General features: G+C 40.6%; 1 protein-coding gene across 1 annotated transcript in view; it reads left to right on the top strand.

Moving 5' to 3' along the window:
• The window catches only part of LOC117360557 (transmembrane 9 superfamily member 2-like), a 198,770-nt gene that overhangs the window by 75,029 nt on the left and 100,993 nt on the right, over window positions 1-22,748 (top strand). Inside the window, exon 8 of the mRNA XM_033944480.1 lies at window positions 18,120-18,199. Coding sequence (XP_033800371.1) covers window positions 18,120-18,199 — 80 coding nt within the window. The remainder of the gene's footprint in view (window positions 1-18,119; window positions 18,200-22,748) is intronic.

The following is a 22,748-nucleotide window of genomic DNA, read 5'->3' as shown; positions in this document are numbered from 1 at the left end:
CCCGAAAGTCCTGCCCATAAAAACAAAGTTTCCCGTAGAAATTGAGTGCCAATGAGAAGACCGGATAAATTTGTTGGTCCCCGCCCGCTAATCTTTAAACTTTTACGATATCAACATGCACTAGAGATTATACGTCTGGCAAAAGAAAATCAAAATCTGCAATGTTAAGATGCAAGAATCCACATAGTGCCAGAATTTGCAAAATCTACAGCAGAAAGGAGGAAACAATTTCTGGATTTAAGACCGAATTTAAGAGAAATTGGAGCTAAATATGGTTTAATTTATCCAGCTATTATGAAGGTAACGGTGGATAATAAATCATTTAGCTTTGACGATCCTGAAAAACTAAAAATATATTTGTGTCAACGGGAACAGCCAATGAATGTGTAATGACATGCTCAATGATATAGTTTATTTTATTTTTGTCTCTCTTTGATCTTCGATTACTATAAAATATGATGGCAGTTTATTTATATTTATACATTTGATTAATAACGGTTAAAGAATGTTGGCTATGGAATGGAAACCTGAAGGTAGTGGAATGTATTGTAAAATCTAGAATGCAATATGTCAATCTTTATGTGATCCTAGGAGTTTCGGTCAGAGGATTACAAATGATATTTAAGAAGAGTTGAAAGAAGAAAGAAAATGTAAACAATTCTACATTAAGTGAAGGCAGTTGCGAAGTTCAAGGAAGAATAACAGGTTGATTTTAACTTGTATGGAATAAAGTCTCGTGGTGCTGTTTTCCTGCTGCTATGTTTTCTACTAGATTTCTGCAAAGGAAAATGGTTCAGATAAAAATCTACTGAGATTGTAGAGGAACTAAGGGTTCAGATCCTACAATATCGCTTTCCAAACAGAGTCTGCAGCAATGAAGTAACACTCAACTTAAGGTTAAGCGGAAGCTACTTGGAAGTAGTTCATCTACTCTCTTCATCAGCAGCTAGAGGTTTGGACTCTGTGAAAACATAGCTAGTGCTGGTTCCATGGCTATGACCAGCTTACAGGACCTATGGACTTTGTCCCTGTGAATATAGCTAACAGCAGTTGTGACTGGAATGGCTAAGGAGTTCTTACTCTGTGAGTGTAGCTAATATCTGTCCTGCGACTGTGATTGACATGATTGGGGCTAGCCCTGACTGCACAGACCAGATCCATCGATGGTGGTAAAAGTTGCGAGATAGTGAAGAGAGAGTGGAGGAGGATGTGCGATTGGTTGCCATTGAAACTACCAGCTGCTGTACGAAGTTCTCCTGACTTTCACATGCAGCTATGATGTTACATATAATACACTACGCTATGCCAATTATGCCAAACATATCAAGCTATCTCCAAAGTGGAATGTGATCAATGTTGTCTGTCGCATGAATGAATAAACAACTATATGAGAGTATTTGAAAGCAAAGAGGGAGAAGTTCCTATCAATTTGAAGATGTAATTTTATGGGAGCTATAAAGACATGTAAGATTGCTTTGCAACACTGAGTTATGTAACTGGAAAATCTCATAAGAAGACGGTTGGCTTTGGAAGATCCTCTGCAAAACTGAGAAATTCTGAACGGTGATCCCTTGACTGAATATTTTGAGTTTAAAGAGGAATGGCAACTAGTTGTAGAGTTATTTGAATTGACAAAGGATAGGTTATTGCATATTTATTTGCTTGCTTCCAGTAACCTCAGGTTCATTGTTTACATGGAAAAGATCTTGAATGAAATTTTTAATGATGTAGGATATATTTTTCTTAAGTAATTAAATTTATATTGCATTTTATTTTTAGGGGTATTCAGCTCATAATAATTTTATTTTGTTCTCTTGAATGAAGTGGATCAAATATTGAATTAATATATTTATTTATGATAAAATAATATAAATGAATTTACCAGGTTAAATAAACAATGAATATTATTTATGGAAATAATATTATATAAAATAATAAATTTTACTTTTTAAAACTGTTAAAATATATTTCAATATTAATTTTGTTGATAATTGAATAGTTATGTTTGAGATATTTCCTAGGGGCTGATCTTATTTTATTTAAATAGATATAATCTTCACCATTGATTGAAAGTAAAATGGTAATAATTGTTAAGGGTTTATTGATTGTGGCTTTAGATTATATTACAAATAAGATTAATATAACTTTGAATGATTTAATACAAAATTGATTTATATTTGTGGTCTGTTGGGGATTTATCTTGATTTATCTGATCTTATATGTGCGGTTCCAAGTCTTCATTGTCATTATTTGGGGAGGGTAAGGGTGGGAAGGGAGGTAGTAAAGGATATAATGATGAATTGATGAGGTGTATCATAAAAAATGAAATAATATGGAAAATGGTGTATATTCATATTTAATATTGACTTTATTCTATGATAATTGGAAGAGTTATATTACAATTAATATAAAAAATGGAGGTTAAAATCTTTTTACTTAACGTTAATGGCCTTAATCACCCAGTAAAGAGGAATAAAATGCTTGCATTCTCGAAAAAACAAAGGGCTGACATATATTATATACAAGAGACGCATCTTTCGGCTACAGAATCAAAGAAACTTGAAGGGGATTGGGTGAAGCATTGTTTTTATGCCCCTGCAGTTGGGAAAAAAGCAGGGGTGGCCATCTTAATAAGTAAAAAATGTTCAGCTTCTTTTCAAATGATAGATTTTGATCCCTTAGAAAGGTGGATTAATGTAGAAATGAGCATGGGAAATAATACCTTGGCTTTATTTAATGTTTATGCCCCTAATTCGATTCAAATTGAATTTTTAAATAATATACAACAGTTATTACTCCCACTAGCTGCTTCTAATTTAGTTGTAGCTGGAGATTTTAATGCTTTAATGGATCCTTTTATGGATAAAAACCAAGTAAAAATATAAAATCATTAGGGTTAGATAATTTGGTACAATCTTGTAATTTGAAAAATATATGGCGAATACTTCATTTTAATGATCAGGAATTTTCTTTTTGTTCACAAGTTCATAAATCTTTTTCAAGAATAGATTATATTTTTGTATCAAACTCACTACAACAAGTGACACAAGCTTCCATTGATCCAATTATTTTATCTGATCATGGAAGGGTGTGGATTGATTTTAAATTTGATGAAAAGGATAAAAGTAGATCAATATGGAGATTTGATAATACATTGGTTGCGGATTCAATTTTTCTTGAAGAGTTTAAATTGAAGATAATTGAATTTTTTCAAATAAATACTTCAGAAGATATTAGCAGAGAAATATTATGGGACGCATTTAAAGCTACTATAAGAGGTAATATTATTTCATATTCTGCAATGTTAAAAAACAACTTGGAAAACAATTTTCTAATTTGGAAAAATAAATTAAACATTTGGAATCTAAATTAGTTGGTAAATGGGAACAAGACACTTTGAGGCTCTTTTAAAAGCAAAGGGTAAATATAATGAGTTATCTTCAAAATTAATAAGGAAAGATTTATTTTCCCAGCAAACCTTTTATTATGGAAATTCAAATAAGGCGGGAAGATTACTGGCAAATTATCTTAAAGAAAAGAAGAACAAAAATTATAGCAATAAAGGATGAAAAAGGAAATATACATAATAATAATAATAATAATAATAACTTTATTTTTGTATACCGCAATACCATAAAACAGTTCAGAGCGGTTTACAGGAGAAGAGACTGTACATTTACAGTGAAGATGCAGAGTCAGATTAACCAGGGTAAAGTAATCAGTAACAGTAACAATTATAATTAAAAAGTAAGATAGGTACTTAGAAATTCCCTTACTGTCCCGAAGGCTCACAATCTAACTAAAGTACCTGGAGAATAACAAAGAAGTAAAAATAGAGATAGAGGAAAAATAAGAAATAAACATTCTAACAAGACTACATTGATCTAAAATAATTTGGAAGGATGAAGAGAGGAGAGAAAGAAATATATACAGTTACAAGGGAATGCAGAATGAGGGATAGTAAGATCCAGGGAAGAAGAGGTATATAGGTGAGGAAGGAGAGGAAAGGAAGGAAGGATGGGGTTAGAGAAATTTATCAAAGAGGTAAGCTTTGAGAGATTTTCTGAAGGATAGGTAGGATGGGGCAAGAGAGATGAGGGTGGTAAGAAAATCATTCCATTTGCCAGCTTGAAAAGAGAGGGTTTTGTCCAGGAATCTTTTGTAAATACATCCCTTTGGCGAGGGGAAGGCAAACAGGTGGGCATTGCTTGTTCGGTTAGAGCCTGGGAACACAAAGTGACGTGACAGGTATATCGGGGATGATCCAATCAAGGTTTTAAAGCAGAGGCAGGCGAATTTGAAGATCGGAAATATTTTAAGTCAATTTTTAAACTTTTATAAAGATTTGTATTCTTCCGAGTCTTATGCTGATAAAAAACAAGATGGTTTGGAATTTTTAAAACTTATTGATGGTCCGAAAATTCCTGAATACATTAAAAAAAGTTTAGAAGAGCCTATATCATTAAAAGAATTATAAACAGCATTGAAGTCTCTTAGAGTTGGATCCGCTCCAGGTGGGGATGGTTTTACAGTAGAATTTTATAAATCATTTCAAACTTCTCTATTACCCCAATTATTAAATTTATATCAGTCTCAACTAAGTAAAGGTTGCATTACCGGTACTATGTCAGAATCCTTGACTATTGTTTTGCCAAAGCCAAATAAAGATCCCACTTTGGTTTCAAATTACAGGCCTATTTCATTAATTAATGTGGATGGAAAATTATTAGCTAAAGCATTGGCAATGCGGTTGGCTAAGGCTCTCCCTTTTATCATTGATATGCATCAAACTGGATTTGTTGCGAACAGACATTCTTCTAGTAATACCAGATTGGTTTTTCACACGTTATATTTAACAAAAGACATGAATGATCCGGCTTTTTCTGTATCTTTAGATGCAGAGAAAGCTTTTGATAGAGTGGAATGAACATTCATGTATCAGGCATTGGATTGGTTTTGTATAGGTTCGGGATTTATACAAATGATTCAAACTTTGTATAGCTCCCCTATGGCAAGATTATATATTAATAATAATTTATCAGAACTTTTAATCTGCATAGGGGAGTTAGGCAAGGATGTCCATTGTCTCCTTTGCTCTTTGATATTGTGTTAGAACCGTTACTATTAGCTATTCAACAAGCAAAGGGGATACAGGGTATTCCTCGTAAAGAATGGGAATTTAAGGTCTCTGCATATGCAGATGATATACTACTTCATTTGAGAAATCCAAGAACAACCATTCCATGTTTGTTAGAATTGATAGAGAAATTTGGAAAATTTTCAGGATATAAAATAAATTGGAGTAAATCTGAAATTCTTCCACTTAATGTACATTGTACAAAGAGTTTGTTTGATACATTCTCATTTGTATGGAAGGAAGATGGATTAAAATATTTAGGTATTTGGATTAAAAACACACTATATGACACTGTGAAAGAAAATGAAATTTTTTTATTAAAAAAGGTAACAGATGTGTTAGCAATGGAATCCTTTGCATTTGTCTTGGTGGGGGAGAGTTCAAACTGTTAAAATGATGATATTGCCTGTAGTTTGTTATCAAATGGGTATGATTCCAGTTTTTTTTCAGGGGTCTTTTTATAAAAAATTTAATTCTATTCTGACAAAATTTATTTGGCTAGGTAAAACTCCTAGAATTGCTCTAGTATCCTTACAAAAACCAATTAAGGAGGGTGGGGTAAATATTCCAAACTTTTATAGGTACCATCAAGCCTATATTTTACACCAGGGTATGTATTGGGTCCTCCCTGAGCTCATTGAAAACACCCCAGATTGGTTATATTTGGAATGGCGGCTCATGTTTCCTCTACATCTTTGTCATGTTCTTAGTATCGAGATGCCTAGATTGTATAAAGATAATAGAATTTTAATGGACACATGGAAAACCTTACGATTTGTCAGCAATTTAACAACTATTCCTATTAGGTAATCAACAAATCAAACCATATGACTAAACCCCAAGATTCAAATTGGCGGATTTAAGATCGTCTGGAAGCATTAGATAATTGCAGGAATTCGGACTTTAAATGATGTTATTTTAAATGGTAAACTGCTTGATTTTTCACAGTTGCAACATAAATATGGTTTTAATAAATCACAAAGTTTTAGATGGCTGCAAATGAAGCAGGCCATTCAGGTAGGGTTCCCTGAATGGAAAAAATCTTAATACGCAATATAGTCTGGAATTTTTATGCTTTCAGGCGGACTTTCTGGGACACCAGGCCATACAGTGGTATAAAATTATAAGTGAATCTGTTAAAAAGAAGCCCAAAAATGGCCTTAGGGATATTTGGAGCATTGAGATTAAGCATCAAATTTCAGCATCTAAATGGCCACAAATTTGGTCTTGGAGGATGAGATGTACAATGTCTGCATCTATGAGCGTGTTGGACCCCAGTTAGACTACAAAAGTTAAATAGTTCAAAGTCTAATAGATGTTGGCATTGTAATCTTGAAGTAGGGACTTTAGATCATCTTTTGTTTTATTGTCCCTTTATCTTAGCCTTTTGGAACTCAATTTGGGATCAAGTAAATTGTTTATTGGAAAAGCATGTGGCATTATCTTATGATACAGTAATATTTGGTATGTCAATGAGGAAAAAGAGCCAAATAGCAATAAACTTTTATTGATAATGAAAGGAGTCGCTATTCAGCATATCACAAGTAATTGGAAAAATTACAGTAGACCCAATTATAATTTCTGGTGGAACTCATTATGTCACATCTATAAAATGGAAAGAACAATAGCTATACAACAAGGGAATTATAATAATTTTATTAAAATTTGGGAGCCATTAACTTCTTATTGTAATGAGTAGATACCATTTTCTAATGAAATATACACCGTCTAATGTTAGGATGGGGGAGGTTTATATATTAGTATTCATATTGGGAAAATAATAGAGGGAATGATGGGAGGGGAGGGTGGTAATTTTATGTTTTATAAGATAAAATAGAAAGATTGTCAAGTGATATGTTTAATTTTATTGTCATGATGTATGTACACTTGATGTAAGATTGAAAATGAATAGAGTTAAAAAAAAAAAAAAAGGGAAATTGTATACAAATATCAATATATTTTTTTTTTTCTTCATACCGGGACATACTGATGGTCCATCAAGTCCAGTATCCTGTTTCCAAAGTGACCTGAATCCAACATAAGACAGGGTAGGATAAGGAGGGAGAATAGCGTTATATGTTAAAGATCATATTAAAGCCACACAATTGCAGGGCAAGGAAGAGGCACTGTGGATCTATTCGGAAAGAGGGAATGATGAATATATTTACATATCTTCTGCTCAAACATGTTGCTGCTTCTAACTCCTGATGTATGTGGCACAGCTTCCTTCATCCTCTTGTTTAGTATAGTGTTGCTACTTCCTGATCTGTGCAGGGGAAGAATCTGCCTTTTGTTTAGAGTGGCTGTTGTTCTGCCTTTGTAGAGAGGCCAGTCTTTGTCCTTTTGACATCACCCTGCTTTGCCCAATTTTCCTGTTGATAGGATTTTTCCAGTTACAACCAAGAATTTGAAGTTGACAACCAGTATCATAAAAAGGAATCTGGGTGCCCAAATGCTATTATAGAATTAGCACTAATTGTGCACCATCTAGGTGTCAAATTTTGTAGTTCCTAGTTATAGCATTGCCTTCTAAGTGCCTGCATATAATAAATAAAACCACTTTGGTTGTAACACAGAAAGGTGGTATACCAAATCCATAGCCCTTCTGCACAAAGACATTCTGTTCATACAAGATAAACTTTTAACATGCCATATTGTATAAAACTTTCTAAATAGAATTCCAATGCCACATACATTAGTGACACCTTAAAGGGTATCCTGATCATTTTAGAGATGAGTTAAGGAGCATCTGATTGGTGGCTGGCAGAAAAGAGTTTCATACTTGTACCTACAAGTTCCTCCTGAGTGTAATACTTTGTATTTGTGTGGTCTCTTTATATTACTATCTTAATGCCCTGCCCTTGATCAAGCAATCTTTATTTGTATCTTTAATTTGAATCTGAAAAGTAAAATTAAGATTTTATGATGGAGGTGACATGTAATTCAAAAATGAGATAATTGTAAGGAGATGTGCACTTTATTAGTGGTTATTTTTCCTTCTGGTAGTTTTACATATTACCAGTAGATGGCAGTATTCACATAATCTATTGGATGAGCTTCCTCTTGCATAAGGTACAACAAAATTGTTTATTAAAAATATATGTCCATAACTTTATAGTCACATACAAACAAAATTTAAAAACTGCAATCCCTTCAAAATGTAGCTATTCATTTATTAAGTAGAGTTCATTTTAGAGAACATTACTCCACTATTTTAAAGATTTCATTGGTTATCCATGAAATAACAGAATAAATTTTAAAATACAGTGGAACCTTGGTTTGTGAGCATAATTCGTTCCAGAAGCATGCTCGTAAACCAAAATGCTCGTATATCAAAGCGAGTTTCCCCATAGGAAGTAAGGGAAACTCGCTTAATTCGTTCCCCCCCCCCCCCCAGGGCCACCGGTGCTGCTCGCTTCCATCCCACCCCACCCCATCCCCCAAAAGACCTCAAGGCCACTGGCACGCTTCCAACCTCCAACCCCCAGAGAACCAGCATCCGTCCGCGAACGCGCCCCCCCTCCTCCCCAAGAACTGGTATCGCCCGCCTGCACCCAAACTCTTACCCCGATCTGGCACCGGCACGTAACACCAACCCACAGGACCTGCCGGTGCCTGCAGATCCTGCTTCTTGCCGCTGGGCTGGGCCTTGAGCATCTGTGCATGCTCAAGGCTGGGTCCTGCTCTCTTGCCAGAAGGCCTTGAGCATGCACAGATGCTCAAGGCCTAGCCCAGTGGCAAGAGGCAGGATCTGCAGGCACTGGCACGTCCTGTGGGTTGGTGCTGTGTGCTTGTGCCAGATCGGAGTAAGAGTTTGGGTTTGGGCAGGTGGGCGATGCCGGTTCTCGGGGGGGAGGGGGAGGGGGCGTTCGCAGGTGATGCTGGGGGGGGGCTCACAAATCGAGTCAACACTCAGTTTGCGAGGCACAGTGTGCTTGAGTGTTTTGCTCGTCTTGCAAAACACTTGCAAACAGCGTTACTCGCAAACCGAGGTTTGACTGTACTGGTAATTGCTTATAGATTACCAAAGCGGAAAGGTATGGAGGCTCCAATTTAAATAGCAATGTTACTTGTCCTTGGTAAACTTCTTAATCATTCTGTTATCATTCAGTGATCTATGTTATATATTTCTAGAACACACCTTGCGTCTATGAGGGACTGTGTTTTCTTTTATCTGGCACCAACATTATGGAATAGTCTGCCTTTGGCATTACAAAAAGAATGATCTTTGAAAAATTTTAAAAGACAGCTAAAGGCATATTCTATTATGTCCCTTCCGGATTCCATGCGCTAGGTGTTCAATCCCAAATTGCAGTCCGGGTATTGTAGGACACATGGTGCACATTCCCTAGTGCTAAAATCAGTTTCAATTTCTGCAGGCAGTCTGGGTAGAAGTCTCTTGCTGTTGCTCTGGTTCTGTTTCTTATTTTTTTCAATTAAAGTTTGCTTAAACCTAATTTGTTGGTGCCTAGAGATCCCTCCTCAGTGGTCCTCTGTCGGAGAAAAGGATGCAGTCCTGCAGAGCCGGACTGCAGCTTCACAGAGACACTTGGATGGATCTGTGAAGCCAGTGTGTTGTGTGCCACCTTCTGGAAGTACCCGGGTTCTCTCCTGTGGAGTTTGCTGGCAAGTGACCCCACAGTCACAGGTTTCTAGTGCAGGCTGAGTGTGTCTGGATAGAAACTCACTCGGGTTTCAAGGCGCAGGCTGCCTTTCTTCGGCCGCGTGGCAGAAGATCTGTGAGGACAGAGTTTGGAGTCGGTCTCTGGCTGGCTGGCAGTTTGAAGATCTCCATTCCTGGGCATTTGGAGCTGCTCTGAGGCAATAAAAGTCCTTGTTTCTCCATTCAGCTGCTGAAAAATGCTGACAGGCAGAAGGCACCGGTGTCTGTGAGTAACTCCATTGTTCAACTTCGGGGGTGGCTTGGAAAACATTTTAAAACCCATTTTTCATAGCTTCTGTGGGTAGGGTTGCATAGGGAGAGGTATGGCCAGTAGGGAAAAGGAAGTATTGATGCCCCTGTATAAGACTTTAGTGAGACCTCATTTAGAATATTGTGTACAATTCTGGAGGCTGCTCCTTCAAAAAGATATAAAAAGGATGGAGTCGATCCAGAGGAAGGCTACTAATGTGTGGCTTTCATCATAAGGTGTATGGGGGGACAGACTTAAAGATCTCAAACTGTATACTTTGGAGGAAAGATGGGAGAGGGGAGATATGATAAAGACGTTTAAATATCTATGTAATGTAAATTTGCATGAGTCAAGTCTCTTTCATTTGAAAGGAAACTTTGCAATGAAAGGGCATAGGATGAAGTTAAGAGGTGATGGGCTTTGGAGTAATCTAAGGAAATACTTTTTTACAGAAAGGGTGGTAGATGAGTGGAATAGTGTCCCAGAATTGGTGGAGATAGAGACTGTGTCTGAATTCAAAAGGGGCCTGGGTTAGGCACATGGGATATCTTGGAGAGAGAAAGAGATAATGGTTACTGCAGATGGGCAGACTAGATGAGCCAATTGGCCTTTATCTGCTATCATATTTCTATGTTCAATATACAGAAGAGTACTGTTCTTCTACTGCTAAAGAGAGGATGCAGAATCACTACAAACTCACAAGTGGATAAAAAGACTTCATTAATGCTCCAAAGGAGCTAATACCATGCTGTGAATGACAGACTTAATAAGGTATTGGCTTATACAGCAGGTATACATCAGTCATTGGTCAGAAAAAACTTCACTTGGTAGGGCAGTATTCAAGTCTTCACTTAAAGCAGATTGCAGAGTGATACGTTCAAAGGGACAAAGAGGAAACAAGTCTTAAAAAAACAGCAGTTAACAAAAAAAATGGCCACTTTTCTCAGGTTGTTATGTCAAATTCCAGACTGTGTCCATATGAAGAAAGCCCCAGCTGAAAAGATTCAAATCCCAGTGGGAGTACCCTGTTTCCAGTGGCAACAGAGTTCTGCTGGATGGGGGCCAAATTACCAAAACTTGCGCCATTCAAGGGCTGTATTCAAGCCACTAGGAAAAATAGTTTGAAAAGTAAAAATCAGCCGCTGTTCTTGCTGGTGCAGTCTACGCCTAATGTCACCCCTATGTCGGTCAATATGGAGTTATTCAAGCACACAGCATTTAAGATCAGCAAACACATGATCTCAAGCAAGACAGTGTTCTGCAAGAGGTTCATTGATCTTCCTTTGGGATATATAATGTCTGTGCTCAATGAGGCGAGTCTTCAGTAGACAAGACGTCTGCTTGATGTATGTTGAATTGCAAGGATACATCAAGGCATAGATTACATTTGCAGAGGTGCAGGACATAATAGATCTAAGCCGTAAAACTTGATCAGAGTTAGGATCCCTGAATTCTGTAATGTCAATCATTACATCACAGAGCAATATCCACATTTAGAATGTCTACCATAAGCCACCCTCCTCTGTTCCCAATCTCTACCAACAACAGCAGGGTATAATATATCACATAAATTGGAATTACTTTTATAAGGAAACAAAAAAGACATGTTAAAAGCAGATACAGTAGACAAAATATGTAGATTTTTCTTGAAGAATCACACTATCTGTGGAGTAATCATATTGTATTTGAGGACAAAATTCGTCCTCCTTCTTTCTGGATTTATATTGCAGTAATTGCTCTCTATGATTAAAGTGTGCTCTTCTAGTGGCCTTCTTGAGGATTCTGTCTGGATAGTCCCTAGCTGCAAAGCGATCAACCAGCTCCGTCGATCTATGTATACACTGCTGTTGATGACCAAACGCGGCGATAGTGTATCAGTTGAGGAAAAAGGATACTGGTGCGAGAATGAATGGGGTGCATACTGGTAAAATGTAAAAAGTATTGCATATCAGTAGGCTTGACAAAAATTCCCCCACTGCACCTTTACGTCCACAAAATTTACAGTATGAGTATCCCAATGTGCTTCAAAACGAATAGATGGATGATGATGATTGTGGTTATTGACAAACAACACCAAATCCGTTTCTGACCCAGTCCAAATCATAAACACGTCGATATATCGCCACCAACAAAAAACATTTTGAAAGTGTGGTAGGAAATCTTGAACCAGCTTAGAACAGTGTCTTCAATGCCTATTTTATTTAGTTTGGTTAAACGTAGGTGGTGGTTGACTGAGTTAAAGGTGGCTGATATATCAATTTGGAGTAGAACTGTCTGGTGTCCCATACTTAAGATTTGTTTGATTTTGGTGGTTAAGGTTAATAGAAGAAGTTCTGTGCTGTGTTGTGAGGGATGGATGTAGGAGAATTTTTCAATATAAGCTGAGAGTTGTTTGCAGACATGCACTTCTAGAAGTTTAATAAATATAGGGATGCCAAAGATGAGTCTGTCATTTGAAAGATTTGAGAGATCTTGGTTTTGGGGATAGGGGTGAGGGCAATATGGCCCATTTGATGTGGTTAGTTGCCATGCTATAGTATGTTGTTTAGGAGTTTGGTTAGCCAGGATACGATTTGATTTGGGGCATCTGCAAAGAAACAAGTGGGGCATTTGTGAAGGATACTGCTGCGAGTGGATAGGTTTTTTAGCTGGGAGGCTTGAAGGTATTCTAAATTAGATCAGCCTATACAGGGGTCTGTTGTCCTTAGGAATAACATAGAAACATGATGGCAGATAAAGGCAAAATGGCCCATCCAGTCTGCCCATCCGCAGTAACCATTATCTCTTCCTCTCTAAGAGATCCCATGTGCCTATCCCAGGCTTTCTTGAATTCAGACACAGTCTCTGTCTCCACCATCTCTTCCGGGACACTGTTCCACGCAACTACCACCCTTTCTGTATTTCCGATTATTCCTGAGCCAATCACCTCTTAACTTCATTTATGCCCTCATTCCAGAACTTCCTTTCAAATGAAAGAGACTCGATTCATGCACATTTACATCACGTAGGTATTTAAACATGTCTATCATATCTCCCCTCTCTCGCCTTTTCTCCAAAGTATGCAGATTGAGATCTCTTAATGTGTCCCCATACGCCTTATGTAGTAAGTAGTGTGTATTTTGGTGTTAGTGATAAAGGTTATCTTATCAACCTCAATTTGTACATTTTTGATCTTATTTAAGAAGTTGTCGGGCAGTATTTGGCATTTGGCTGAGAATTAATGTTGGATAGACCTAATTTTGGAGGTGTAGTTATGGTGCGTATTAGACTAAATAGTTTTTTGATATCAAAATTTTTGTTTTCTATTTTGCGAGCATGTGGGATTTTTGGTTTCAGTGATAATTGAATTGCTGTACAGTGAGAGATTGGAGAAACTGGGCCTCTTCTCCCTTGAAAAGAGGAGACTGAGAGGGGACATGATCGAAACATTCAAAATACTGAAAGGAATAGACTTAGCAGATAAAGACAGATTGTTCACCCTCTCCAAGGTAGAGAGAACAAGAGGGCACTCTCTAAAGTTGAAAGGGGATAGATTCCTTACAAACGTAAGAAAGTTCTTCTTCACCCAGAGAGTGGTAGAAAACTGGAATGCTCTTCCAGAGTCTGCTATAAGGGAAAACACCCTCTAGGGATTCAAGACAAAGTTGGACAAGTTCCTGTTAAACTGGAATGTATACAGGTGAGGCTGGACTCGTTTAGAACACTGGTCTTTGACCTGGGGGCTGCCGCGTGAACAGACTGCTGGGCATGATGGACCACTGGTCTGACCCAGCAGCGGCAATTCTTATATTTGATTGCAACCCACCAGGCTGTTTTGTGTTCTGATAGGTTGCATTTTTGCCATTGCCTCTCAAATCTTCAACAAGATTGTTTCCAGCTATTAGGTTTTCAGTAAACCAAGGCGAGGGTTTGGTGGTTCTTGTGTTGCGGTAGCATAGAGGGGCTATTGTATCCAGCATTTGCCTGCATGTTTCTTCCTGAATGTTTTTAATATAACTTCCATTGCCTGTTACTACTGTGATCAGATGACCTGCTAATTTAACAAACAATAAATTTACTATGATTCGCATAGCTAATATGTGTATAAATAGTTTTACTGCTTATTTAAAAAAAATTAATGTCTGTAAGGGACATACCTTCAGATCATTAAATCACTTTTAAAGCTCCAAAAGCACAAAGTGCTTAAAAGTGAAGTTTTTGTATCTTTTGTTGGATGATTCCACAGTGCTTGTGAGTCAATGAAATCCAGAAATATAACACTTTTATTAAATAGCACTAATCCAAATAAATCACATAAAGGACTATATAGTTTTTAATGCTGCATTTCAAAGGTGTCTGGTTTGTGAGTAGATAATTGTTGAAGGTTTTACAAAGTGATACTTTTTCTTGTCTATTGCATTAACACATGAGCCTTCAAAAGTTGGCCCACGTATCTATTGTTGTAAACCACCTTGCATAGGGCTAGATTCACTAAGCTCACCTTTTTTGGGCGATCCCTGGCTGTGTCTTCCCTGGCGACCGATTCACTACACCTCCTCATGCAAATTAATGCAATTGGAGGCATGCCCCACACCGACCCCCAGAGCGATCCTAACGCAAGTACAGACCATCTTCTTTGCCTGTAGATGGCCTGCGCAAGTGCTTGCTCTCAGCATAAGTGAGGAAGGCAGGGGGGATCGAGAAACTAAACAGGGGGAGCTGAAGAGCCTGGGGCAGGGAATAGGAGCTAGAGGCATGCAACAGCCTGGGCAGGATCCAAGCGCCGAGTGAATGCCCGGGATAAGCTAAGCCAGTCCCACAGACTTTGGAGTCAGAACGCCTGGCACCGCAGACATTTTTAATGCTACACAGATCCGAAAGCACCCCGGCCAAGAAATCATTTCTCACAAGTCCCATCTCTCTCCTTAAGACTGGAACAGCAGAACACGCCATAGTGCAGCCCCTTTTTAAACCGTGGGTTAAAACTGCGGGTTTAAAACACAGGCTCGCACTGCAGGGAAGGGCGGCAAAGAGCAGGAGAGTCGGCAGGGACATGAGCGACTGGTCCTCAGCAGTCGATTGGGCTAACTGATCCAAAAACAATCAGTGTTCCTTTGTTGGTTTAGTGAATTGCTGCTTTCCTACTTATGCATGCATTTCTCCTCATTTGCATGTGCGGATCGTAACAGCCAGAAGGTTAGTGAATTGGGTTGAGGTTGCAAACTGGTCGGGACATGATTGGTAAGGTTAGTGAATCTACCCCTCAGTTCTTAGTGCTATAGAATTAATTAATATATTAGTTTAATTAAAATAGATTTGCTTTCTCTTTGGAGAACTTTTCTAGGAATAATAGCTTAAGATTGATTAACTTTCCAAATGTTTCTATGGTAACACCTAAAGATATGTTGAAACGATGTCTTCAAGAAATATTGGAAATACCTGAGTCTGCATTACCACCTATTACGCAAGTGTATTATTTACCGACTAAGACTCGAGATACCCAACAAGTAATAAATCAAGACCCTATAAACATTTCAGCTGTATTAGATTTATCTGATAGAGAAATGTCTGTTCCATCTAATTTACTTTTAACGCTTGCACTTACCCCTGATAAGAGTTGGTTAATGAGAATGTTCTATAAACATAGACAAAAAGAATTTCTTGGTTATAAGATACAAATGTTTCCAGACTTGGCAAGGGAGACTCAAAAGCGTAGAAGAGAATTTCTTTTGTTAAAACCTGGTGTTCTGGCCCTAGGGGCAACTTTTTTCCTTAGACATCCTTGTAAATGTGTAATTCATTATAAAACTCAGAAGTATGTCTTTTTTGATCCTCCCCAACTGACGACCTTCCTGTCCTTGTCCCGATTAGAGAAGGAGAATGCTAAATAGATTAGAGGTCCTTACTCTCTGATAGCTTATGATTCTATAAAGATTGTTTCTTTTTGATGTACTCGCATTTGATTTACCGTATTTTCGCGGATATAACGCGCGCGTTATACGTGATTTTACGTACCGCGCATACCCCTCGCGCGTTATATGCCTGAGCGCGGTATACAAAAGTTTTTAAACATAGTTCCCACCCCGCCCGACGCCCGATTCACCCCCCCCAGCAGGACCGTTCGCACCCCCACCCCGAACGACCGCTCGCACGCGCTCCCACCCGCACCCGCATCCACGATCGGAGCAAGAGGGAGCCCAAGCCCTCTTGCCCGGCCGACTCCCCGACGTCCGATACATCCCCCCCCCCCCGGCAGGACCACTCGCACCCTCACCCCGAAGGACCGCCGACTCCCCAACAATATCGGGCCAGGAGGGAGCCCAAACCCTCCTGGCCACGGCGACCCCCTAACCCCACCCCGCACTACATTACGGGCAGGAGGGATCCCAGGCCCTCCTGCCCTCGACGCAAACCCCCTCCCCCCAACGACCGCCCCCCCCCAAGAACCTCCGCCCGTCCCCCAGCCGACCCGCGACCCCCCTGGCCGACCCCCACGACACCCCCACCCGCCTTCCCCGTACTTTGTGTAGTTGGGCCAGAAGGGAGCCCAAACCCTCCTGGCCACGGCGACCCCCTAACCCCACCCCGCACTACATTACGGGCAGGAGGGATCCCAGGCCCTCCTGCCCTCGACGCAAACCCCCCTCCCTCCAACGACCGCCCCCCCCCCCCAAGAACCTCCGACCGACCCGCGACCCCCCTGGCCGACCCCCCCACCCCCCTTCCCCGTACCTTTGGAAGTTGGCCGGACAGACGGGAGCCAAACCCGCCTGTCCGGCAGGCAGCCAACGAAGGAATGAGGCCGGATTGGCCCATCCGTCCTAAAGCTCCGCCTACTGGTGGGGCCTAAGGCGCGTGGGCCAATCCGGCCTCATTCCTTCGTTGGCTGCCTGCCGGACAGGCGGGTTTGGCTCCCGTCTGTCCGGCCAACTTCCAAAGGTACGGGGAAGGGGGGTGGGGGGGTCGGCCAGGGGGGTCGCGGGTCGGTCGGAGGTTCTTGGGGGGGGGGGGCGGTCGTTGGAGGGAGGGGGGTTTGCGTCGAGGGCAGGAGGGCCTGGGATCCCTCCTGCCCGTAATGTAGTGCGGGGTGGGGTTAGGGGGTCGCCGTGGCCAGGAGGGTTTGGGCTCCCTTCTGGCCCAACTACACAAAGTACGGGGAAGGCGGGTGGGGGTGTCGTGGGGGTCGGCCAGGGGGGTCGCGGGTCGGCTGGGGGACGGGCGGAGGTTCTTGGGGGGGGGCGGTCGTTGGGGGGAGGGGGTTTGCGTCGAGGGCAGGAGGGCCTGGGATCCCTCCTGCCCGTAATGTAGTGCGGGGTGGGGTTAGGGGGTCGCCGTGGCCAGGAGGATTTGGGCTCCCTCCTGGCCCAATATTGTCGGGGAGTCGGCGGTCCTTCGGGGTGGGGGTGCGAGTGGTCCTGCCGAGGGGGGAGAAGAATCGGACGTCGAGGGGGGGCATCAGGCTTTCAGGATGGGGACAGGACTTCAAGGGGGGACAGGCAGATCTTCAAGGGGGACAGGCAGACCTTCAAGGGGGACAGGACTTCAAGGGGGGACAGGCAGACCTTCAAGGGGGGACAGGACTTCAAGGGGGACAGGCACGGAGAGGCGGGGCAGTGCACCGAAAGTCAGGGCGGGTGAACGGTGAGTCGGGGCAACCAGAGGAGAGTCGGGGCAGTGCACCGAAAGTCAGGGTGAGTCGGGGCAACCAGATGAGAGTCGGGGAGGGCGAAAGGAGAGTCGGGGTGGCCAGAGGAGAGTCGGGCAGCATGCGCGTTATATGCCTGAGCGCGGTATAGAAAAGTTTTTGTACATATCATCGTGATTTCTGCGCGCTATACCCCTGTGCGCGTTTTACAATGGTGCGCGTTATATCCGCGAAAATACGGTACACCTTAGATCCATTTGAGGACTTGAGAAGATTTATGTTAGGTTATTTTTAATTACTTGTTTAATTCTCTTTCGACAATTTTCTTTTCATGAATCATCTTTCTGTATAAGTTTTATCTTGATTGTATAAATTGAAAACATAAATAAAAAAAAAAAGTTTTGCTTTCAACTTATTTGACCTTTTTATTTGTCCTTGATTTTAGAAAAACAACAACATTAAGTGGGCTTCCAGATGGGATTATATTTTGGAGACTATGCCACACACAAACATTCAGTGGTTTAGGTAAGCTATTTAGGCTCCATGCTCTTTAATTGAGCAGCATGTTGAGCACTCTGATTTGTCTTTTGTACAACAACACCAACTAACTTTGTTATTCATCGAATGACATTCTGTTGAGCACATCCTTCACACTTGAACGTTAACTTTTTTAAATGTAAGTCTCCCTCCAATTTAGGAATCAAGGAAACTCTTATATCTTGGCATCCCAAGTCCTCTAAATTTTCTTCACACTTCTACCTCTAACCCTCTGTTGTAGTTCCTTCCTATTTCTCCTACTGTAAACCGCGTCGAGCTCTACGAACGTGGAGATGATGCGGTATACAAACCTAAGGATTAGATTAGATTAGATAAAATATTAGCATTGATTTCAGATGGCAGTTTATAAATCATGAGTGGTATGGAACAGGTACACAGGAAATAATTGTTTCTTTGATGACAAACAACTCACTAAAATTGAAGTCATCTGACAGCACTGACATGAGACTTGTTTCACAGAGAATTAATGACTCTAGGCATGGTTGTTACAAACTGTGTAGCTGTGGACTTATAGTGCTAAGAGATGTTGTGAATATTGTAGGATGTATGTATTTTGACTTAGTTTGTGATTACGTCCTTATCTAAACCCTGACAAGATAGAGAGAAACTAAATAAGTAACTTGGACAAGAAAACATATTCTGTTGTGCATTTTTAAAATTCAACATTTGGATTTAGTAATGAATCTCCTTGTAGGTAAACATCATTCCTTCATTCTGTAACTGGTGATGCTTCCTTGAGCAGCAATAACTTAAACTAGATATTTCTTGTAACTGCTAATCGATCTCTTAAGTTGCCCTTTAGAATTGTGGTTCATTCTGAAAAAAACTTTCAACTCTGATATTGTGTGATTGCATATGAACAGTTCAATTCAGGTCTTCACACCATTTCAATAAAGGGTGGGTCCAACCTGAAACACAAAATCTATTCTTGTACAATCCCCCTTTATGCTGGGGACAGATGGGTTTTACGTACCTTGGCCAGCCAAGGTCTGTAGGAACTTCACTTGATAGAATTTTCAGCTCCACCCCTTGCTCTCACCTGCTGGCGCATGCTCCCTGGACATCAGTTTTGTATTCTTACAAGCCATGCTGTAGGAGCTCATATCTTCTGCTCGTGTTTCATTTCTGAAATTTAGTGTATTATTTTGTCCTTTTTCGCGAGTTTGCCCTTGTGCTGTGGAAATACCCTGCGGGGACATCCTTGCAGCAGGAGATCGCAAACTTTGGTCTAAAGTCTGCCTCTGGGGGGTTACCTGCCACTGCAGTAAGCCCCCCAGACAGCCTGCATGTCAAATCGGGGCTCTGGGATCAGGAGCTAGCTCACCCCAGGTTCGTTCACTAGTGGGTGGAGCGCAGGCTGCGCAGTTCTTTGGAGGCGTGCCCGGGATCGGGACCGGACTGCATACCTTCTCTGAGTAACCTGGAGGTGTTGTAAGGTGACTGGGCAGTTGAGGCAATCAGAAGACTTGAAATCCAGTTTTCCAGCTTCCTGAGGCTTGAGATCTCCCTGCATGCTGTTTCAGTATTGCCTGCCATTTCTTCCTTACCGCACAGAGCACAGTGAGAAGCTGCTTGCCTGCCTGGTTTAGCGATTTTGGGGGTCCCTTAAAAAGGGTTTCTGAGTGGTTTCCCTGCATGCTGTAACCCTCCTCCCCCACTCTAAATTTTTTTTTTTTTAAATCACTGTTTTCCAGGGATTCATGTGATTTTTCCCTGGCTATTTTAGGGCAAAATCGGCACCTGCAATGGCCATCTTGGATTTTTTTCAAAACTTTTTAAAAGTATATTTTTTGCACTTAGGAGCTTCGTTTGTGCTCCAAACTTCTCAGATGGCCTCCTCAGGACATGATGGCATGGATTTATGCCTCGATTGCGGTGGATGGCTGTCAGATTCGCAGTCATGTTTCATTTGCGCTGCGGCCTGCAAGGGAGGCGAGCTGTGTACGGATTTGGTGCCTTCCACCTCTGAAGAGGTCCTTCTTGGATCTACTACTTCACACGCTGCGAAAATTGCGCCAGGAGACCCTCAAAAGGGTGATGGTGGTGTTTCGGTGAAACAAAAGTGCAGTCTCATAAATCCTCTATCCTCTTTCAATATAAACCCAACAATTAAAGATTAATGATCTTCTTGATCCTCAGCTGGCTTTGTAGGCTTAATGCTTCAGCCACATTCGTCATTGGATCCTATATTTTTCTATTTTATATGTGGCTGAAGTGTTAAGCAACTTCAATTTGTTGAAAAACTGCAAAGCCAGATGAGGATCAAGAAGATCATTAATCTTTAATTGTTGGGTTTATGCTGTTTGATATAACGAATGCCCAACTAGATAGTAGCTAATATTCATTGCTAGTTACAGAGTCATAAATCATTTAAGCACTCTAAATCTGAGGTGCATAGAGTGGCCCTTGCCGCGGGGGATTTCACCCTCCCCCCGTGGAATTTGTGAATATGCTGTATCAGGCATACTTAGTTAATAAGTCCATGCCTGTGGTTCCACCACAGAAGTTCTTCCCCTCTCTCCCCCCCGCTGGAGTCCAGTCTGTTTCTGCTCACAGATGGGAACCCCGGAACACAGACGAACAATGCTTGCCATCACATCCGCATCTCTTTCCATCCCTCTGCTTCCTCAGGACACCTCGGGGGTATCCGCTGAGGTGGCTAACATAGCTGACCTCCATGATCAAGGAGTGAGTGAAATGATCACCTCAGACCACACCAGCAAGAGCTGGCAAATCCTAGAGGGCTGGTGAACCCTCAGAGTTAGAATTTTATCTTTTCAGAGGATGATGGCGACCTCCAGTCGCTCCCTTGTCTTTATGCCTCAGCAGATCATTTATTAAAGCTTACTGTAGTGGGGTGTTTTTTTTAAGGACAAATCAAAGTGGTTTCCAAAAACTTATTAAAATAATGGTCATAAAAGTAAGGAAGGAATACAATTAGAATCATACAAAAAAATCCACTTAAGAATCATTCAAATAATTTGCAGTGCTGTGGGTTATCTATTCCCTACCCAAGCTCATTCATTCAGAAGCAGAAGACAAGAGAATCTATCTTCAAATGTGATGTGATAAAATTAGGTTTTCAGAGCTGAATGGAAATTGAAAGAATAACTTTCAGATCTCAGTGAATGGGTTAAGGAATTCCAAAGGAAAGGAGTGAAGAAAAAGAATATGTTATTGTGAGTAGATTCCAATTTTGCACATAATGGGTGGGGGACAAGTTTTTGATCATTCCTAAGTGAAGACAAGTAGGAGTTTAGAGAATGGTTAAAGCAACCAGGTAATCGTTTCCCATCATGAATAGCTTTATGCATTAAAGAAAGGATCTTAAATGTTATGCAAGTCTTGGAGGTCTCCTATTCAGGATATGGGAGTCCTGAATGCTATTGTGGTTTACTTTTGCCCAGTCTGGGTAGAACTTTGATATATCCACTTATCTGGATTGCTCTTTCAAAGGTAATAAGGAAGTTATAATTTGGACTTGTCTGTTAATTTCTTTCCTTGAGTCCTGCCAGACCAATCCAGAACCTATTCATAGAATCATTGATGCTCAAGGGCTCTTAACAGACTTAGAAAGTCAACAGCAAGTATGTTCTAGCCTATTCTGAAGATAGTGGCTTCCATAGTGCAAGGGTTTTCACTCCATTCTTCAGGCATACCTAACCAGCTGGACCCCGAGGACTGGTTTTAAAATTTCTGCCATACCATAGTGTATGGAATTCTCACTCCTGGATTAGTGATAGTGAAATTCAAGTTTGGTGGTGGTTGGAAACCCCAAACTTCGGTTGTCTTAGCTTTGACATAGATTACTGAGAAGCTTAAGGCAGAACTGGCCCCCTCTAAGGGGACTGAACTTCGAGTTCATTTTCTCTGACAAGTGGCAGAACTCATTTGTCTGGACTGGTCTGGCAAGAGTTGAGAAAAGGAAATTTGAACAGGTAGATCTATCGTTCACCTTTTGGGCAGCAAATAGTTAAGCTGTGGAAGTTTTTGTTGAACGGTACTGTCAATAGCAGCAATATATCAGAGTTTAGAGTTTCTGGAGGGCAGGTCAATAAAGAATTTTTAGCTAGATAACACAACTTATTACTGCTGGTAGTAAAACAGTAAATTAGGATTTGTTGAGACTTTCATGTGATTACTGTAATGTTGGACTAGCTGGTCTTCCACAGTATTCTATCATACGTTTAAAATGTATTCAAAATGTGGCAGTTTACTCCTATGTTGTGCTTATAAGTCAGATTGTGTTTTACTCCTTTTCTATTTATTTATTTATTTTTAAAATGTAGTGGGGTTGGGATTTTGTTGGTTGGTGTTAGTATTTGAAGGGATGGCTGATGTGGGATTAGTTTGTTTCCTACAAGCATAATATTAAAACATACAATAGAGTAACAAATAAGTACAATACCATTGGCTGCCTGTGCAGTTTTGTTTTATATTTGATTCTCATGCTTCACAGGGGTGACATTTTTTTTAAGGGATTCCATTATATCTGTCCTCTTTACCGATTTCCATA

The sequence above is a fragment of the Geotrypetes seraphini genome, chromosome 5, assembly GCF_902459505.1.
Source record: "Geotrypetes seraphini chromosome 5, aGeoSer1.1, whole genome shotgun sequence".
In the NCBI taxonomy this organism is placed as follows: domain Eukaryota; kingdom Metazoa; phylum Chordata; class Amphibia; order Gymnophiona; family Dermophiidae; genus Geotrypetes; species Geotrypetes seraphini.
Note: the sequence above shows the minus strand (reverse complement) of the source record. Positions and strands in the feature narration are given on the sequence as shown.